This window comes from Tupaia chinensis, unplaced genomic scaffold (genome assembly GCF_000334495.1).
Source record: "Tupaia chinensis unplaced genomic scaffold, TupChi_1.0 Scaffold000426_1, whole genome shotgun sequence".
Taxonomy (NCBI): Eukaryota; Metazoa; Chordata; class Mammalia; order Scandentia; family Tupaiidae; genus Tupaia; species Tupaia belangeri.
The window spans coordinates 2419661-2425082 of record NW_006159931.1 but is presented as its reverse complement, the minus strand read 5'-3'; the positions used below and the strand labels follow the sequence as shown (position 1 = coordinate 2425082).

The window sequence follows — 5422 nt, the reverse complement described above, 5'->3', positions numbered from 1 at the left end:
GAGAAACGATGAAAAAAACAGCGCCAAAAAGGGGGGGGGGGTAGGTGTCAAGTAGAGGGTGGCCCAGAAAGGCCTGTCTGAGAAGCATCGTTTGCACACAGCCCAGAATGACTTGGAGTGAGCCATGGCTCTCCACCCAGTCTTAGCCCCAAGGCCGAGAAGCGGTGAGCCAGGCGCTCTGGAGAGAGATCCCAGACAGGAGGTAACAGCGAGTGCCCAGCCCCTGAGCCGGGGTGCTTGGACTCAGAGGTAGCAAGGGAACCATGTGGGGCATCAGTAAGGCCCAGTGGCGGTGCGTATTCGAGGAGCGTGAAGGATTTGGGATTTTATTCTTGCTGTGATCATCAGCCACCGGGCAGCGTGGAAACAGTGCCGTGTGCTCTGCGGGGAGTAGACTATAGGGAGGCCAGAGCTGGTGTGGAGCATGCTGGTGTGGGCCTGGTGGCAGCTGCAGAGGTGGCAGGAAGTGGCTGGATTTGGACGTATTTTGAGAATGGGTTTCACAGGCCATGTTTGTGCAACAGAGGTAGGGTGTGAGAAGGTGAGAATTCAGGGACTCAGAGCCCTCGGCCCGAGTCGCTGGAAGAATGGAAGTGCCATAGAATAATATTTCATCTTGCAAACGTGTGATCTTCATCCCAGTCACCAGGGAGGCACCGCGCATCACCGAGTGCCTGGTGACCTCGGTAAGGCGCTTCGCTGCCTGGGTTGGAATGCCAGCCCCGTGGTTCACCATGTCTGATCCCGGCAGGTGTCCACCCTCCCCGTGCCTTCGCATTCTCGTCTGTCACACGGGCATCGCGGGGGTACGTGCACTGCGTGTGCAGAGTGCCCAGACCCTGCCTGGCGCACACGGGGCGGCCGGGACACCTGGCGGGAGAGGCTGCGGTCACTCGCCTATTCTCCCTGCGGTCGCGGAACCTGGCAGGGTGGGGCGCGGGGCGCAGGTGATGGGTGCTCAGCTACAGGAGGAAGTGAGTGACCGAATAAATAAATGAGCAGGCGATGGAACGCTGGGCTGGCGGCCCTGCACTGCCTGGAACGGCCCGTGTTTCCTGTCCTACCTAAACTCCCCTCCTGACCCAGTGGCCTGACTTCAGCGCGGAAACGCGGCCCCTGCGTCATCGAGACCGGGTCTGGCCCGATTGTTGTCTTACCGCAGAGCGAGCTGCCTTTAGAGTGGGCGCTGGGTGTTCGTGATGAAGGTTCTAGCAAAACGTGGTGTGCGGCTCCTCTCTCAGCCCCTCTGCTCCCAATTTAGGCCCACGGCTCCCGCGGGGAGCCCTGGGCAGTACTGAATGTTGATAAGAAGGCCGCTCTGCCCCTTTGTTTTGAACATGCTGCTACTTTGCATGTTTTTGACTTTTTGTTCTGTTAGTCTTTCCTGTGTCTCAGTTTTCCTGTGATGTGATCACCGTTTATTAGGGAATTTTAAGGAAAGGGGAACAGAGGCCGGTCAAGGGTTCCACCGTCACGTGGTCGCCTGCAGAGGCACCTGCTTTTCCTGCCCTTTCTGCTCTACCTGTTGCCAGGGTCTGGGCGCTTAGATTAGGCCGCTATCTGCTCCTCCTGTTCTCCTGTGCTCCAGGGGTGGCGAGAAAGTGAGAAATGAAGGTCAAATGTAGTTATAATATTAATAGGAATGTAGATTGCGAATACAGATTGAAAATCTGTGGCTACAGATAAAGGAAAAAAACATCTCAGTTGAAATTTAGATAGTATCTCTACTTTTAAGAGGAGAAAATTGAAGCGTATTAGACAGAAGGTCACAGACTGTGTTGGAAAAGGGCCAGAACTTAGTTTTACATTTCTAGAGGGTAAGTATTCAGGTTCTCACCAGAATATTGGATTTTCACTTGAAGTTCGTGTGCTGTGGACCGGGTTCGGCTAAGACGATAATTTGCAGTGTGTGTTATGTAGAAACTTTGCTGTTGGAATTGCCAGGAGTATGCGATTACAGTTTCTTTAATTGATGTTAAAAAGAAAATTTCACCTTTCTCGTTACCCGAGCGACAGTAGGAGGAGCGGGCTGCTGAAGTGGTCGTGCAGATAGGAGGTCGCATCCGGCGTCAGAGGGGCTCGTAAATGTACAAGGGGACTTCAGAAGTACATGGAAAAAAGGAATTAAATTTCGAGTTTGTTTTGATCCAAAAAGGTTGACGTCCATGCGTAGTCTTTTTTATGATGCTGATTTTCCAAAAACTTGTTGAACTCCCATCGTGTGCGTGCCTGGCAGCTCGGGTGGCTGCTGTCCGTTGGAACAGCCACCCTGGGGCTCACAGAGGGCGTCTACAGAGGCGTCGTAGCTGTAAGACTCGCTGCACGCACCTGCTGTCTAAAGGAGGGCCGCGATGAGAGGCGTGGGAGAGGCCAGTCCTTCCTACCCAAGCGTCAGGTGTAAAGCTCTGTTTCAGCTAGAGTCCCGCCTGACCTGTACTGAGACCCCGCTTGTCCCACAGGGTTGTGGCGAGGTTAGACGAGTGATGTATGTGAGGAAGCAGGCTTTGGCCTGTGCAGTGCCGTTCCATGCGTAAAAGAGCACCATTTAAAAACTTGGTTTAAGTACCTAAGAGCATTTTGCTAGCACTGTTATCAAAGAAAATAAAAATCTTTTTTTATTTCTATATGTTATTTGGATTTTAATTTTTATAATTTAATAATTTATTATAATTTAATAATAATAAATCATTTTTATTATTTACAAAATTAAGCTATAGTATACCATGAGAATGGTAGGTACTGATAGAGTACAGTATGATGTATCCCTGAAACAGACTGATTCGCAGAGGAGTAACCTCGCATACTTTTCCTTTACTGTGGTGGTATGTATTTGTTGGTAGCAGTTGTTTGTTCTGGCAACCAATACGTAATATTGCGTGTTCTTTGATTCTAGGGAGCGCGGGTTGGTAGAATTGACGCTTTCGTTCAGAGCTTGGACAAAAATTTCATGGTTCCAGTAGGTGGCGCTATCATTGCTGGCTTTAATGATTCCTTCATTCAGGAAATCAGCAAGATGTATCCAGGTAAATAAGTTTTGTTTTTGTTTTTTTTTTTTTTTTTTAAGAAAAAAGTAACTAATAAAAATCCATTTGTACACAGGCTGCTACAGTAAATCTCCATTTCCAAAGCTGGCCCTATCCTGAAGGTGACTTGTCTCTGTATTGCAGGAAGGGCTTCCGCCTCACCTTCTTTAGATGTCCTCATTACCTTATTATCGCTTGGCTCCAACGGCTATATGAAGCTGTTAAAGGAAAGGAAGGTAAGCGTTCCTTCTAGGTGTAAACGACTACTCTGGACTAGAGCAGTGCTCCAGATCGACGCTCTGCCTTTGGCTTATCACACTGAATATTAATATCTAGTGTAGTTCCAAGTGATCCGCATGCCCTCGGTGGCTCTCAGTTATTGTTCTCTCTCTCCACATATTCTGAGGACTCTTGGGCAGGCGACTTCATTTTCCCTTTTAAGAAACTCCTGCATTAGGGATTCTTGGGATTTGTGAAAGAAACAATTTCTTAGAACACTTGTATTTCTAAGATTCTAGAGTATTTTTTATAACCTGTTGTTTCATGAGAGAGACAGAAAGGGAGAGACAAGCACCCCCAACAGGGTCCTGATGCCAAGGTACACCCCGGCCTCAGCTAGTCAGAACCACAGACACACGTGCAGGCACCTGGCGTGTGTAGGAGACCTCAGGACGTGAACCCAGGACCTTCCCATGTGACCTTAGCACCTGCTAATTAGCTCTCAGTTGCTTGTCTCCAGCCCAGTTTTCCCTGTGAATACTAGACTCATACATCCCAGTCTCGACTCAACCTCTCTGTCTGATGGCCATGGACATCCCACAGTTCTGTCCAGAACAAAACTGCTCGTTTATTTATTCAGCCAAATGTTTATGTGTAGGCCCTACGGTCGAATTTACAGAGAAGACTGTCACAGTCCTCAGCCTCATGCAAGTGCTGTGGGGGAAAACGAGGTGTTAAAGAAGCGAGTTCAAATCTCATGAGAATTATGAAGGGAAGAGCAGACTGTTTGAGAACATCTGCCACCAAGCCCAGTGGGGGCATCTAGCCTGCTCTGGGGTGGTCAGGGAAGAGCTTCCCGCAGAGGTGGTAGCTACTCTTTGAAAGTGCATCTCGTGCATTTAGTCACTGACTTTGACGGTGTGATCACGAGTCGGACCGGATGGCTAGTACGGCTGGTGGAGTTGTGCAAGGGGTATTTTAAACTGAGCCTGGAACCAAAGTACTGTGCAATTATTGGGGAGTTTATGACGTTAGCTTTCTTTTAGGCTAGGTTCAGGTTCACAGGTCCAGCGTGGGGCTCAGGCAACTGCATTTCTGACCATTATTGTCATGAATTTGGTGCACACCCACGTTTGAGACCCATTGTTTTGGGGTACACAGGCCACTTCTATGGGTAACAGAAATGTGCAGAGGAAACAGTATCATCTCATTTTAGCACCTATGCATGAGTACAAAATGTTTCACGGTGTTTGAGGTGGACTGCGTAACTATCTTAAATATCAAAGCCTGAACATATAACTTGGTAGTTGTCTATGTTTATGTCTGAGGATTTATAATCTGTTTTTTTCTTAGCTGCTTTTTGTTTTATATTGTTCATTCTGCAGATTTGGCCAAAATTCACTTTAACTTAAATAAAATGAATATATTTTAATTCTGACAGTAGGGCCATTATATAAAGTTTTAAGTTGGTCATTTTCAAAGTGTACTTTATTACATAGATAGAAACTTTATAGGCTTTTATGTGCTTTTATTGTAATGCCGATAAGAATGCTACTTGGTATTTCCTGCTTTTCTTCTTCTTGAATTGAAACTGTAAATAATAATAGTTCATAATATGAAATATATGGATTAAGAAACTAGTACAGGTCTTGGATAACTTTGTAGTTAAGTGTTTTAATTGGCAAATTAAACTGGTAGTTTGAGTGCACACTTATAAAAAGTTAGCATTAGATACCTACGAATCCAGTTAGACTTGGCCCTTCATCCTAGGTCATCTGCTAGACTGATCTCGCTCCTTGGAGTTTGCCGTTCATTCCTCTGTCCTTAGCATCCCTTGTTTAATTATATAGTGGATACTTATCAAATGCTTGTTGAGGGCCAGCAGGTGGCATGGTGGTTAAGGTGCTAGAGTCCCACATAGCCACCAGTGGTTCGAGTCCTGGACCTGGCAGCTTAGAAATCACAGCAGATAAATAGATAAATAAATAAATGAATGTTTAAAAAACGTTGGTTGAGTGAACTAACAACAGTATTGAGGAATACCTGGGTTGACTGTTGTGCAGTCATCTTTTGTTAATACGGAATACAGATTTTCTAGTATCTTTCTGGAAAATGAGAAAGCAAATAAGATTGAAACTGACTTCCATCATGAGTTTGATATTCATCCAGAAACACTTCCC

The 5422-nt window shown here is 46.5% G+C and overlaps 1 protein-coding gene across 1 annotated transcript in view; it reads left to right on the top strand.

Annotated features, from left to right (window-relative positions):
• SEPSECS (Sep (O-phosphoserine) tRNA:Sec (selenocysteine) tRNA synthase) overlaps positions 1–5422 on the top strand; it is a 29555-nt gene that overhangs the window by 12171 nt on the left and 11962 nt on the right. The window contains exons 7-8 of the mRNA XM_027774377.1: positions 2894–3023; positions 3168–3259. Of these exons, the coding sequence (XP_027630178.1) occupies positions 2894–3023; positions 3168–3259 (222 nt within the window). The remainder of the gene's footprint in view (positions 1–2893; positions 3024–3167; positions 3260–5422) is intronic.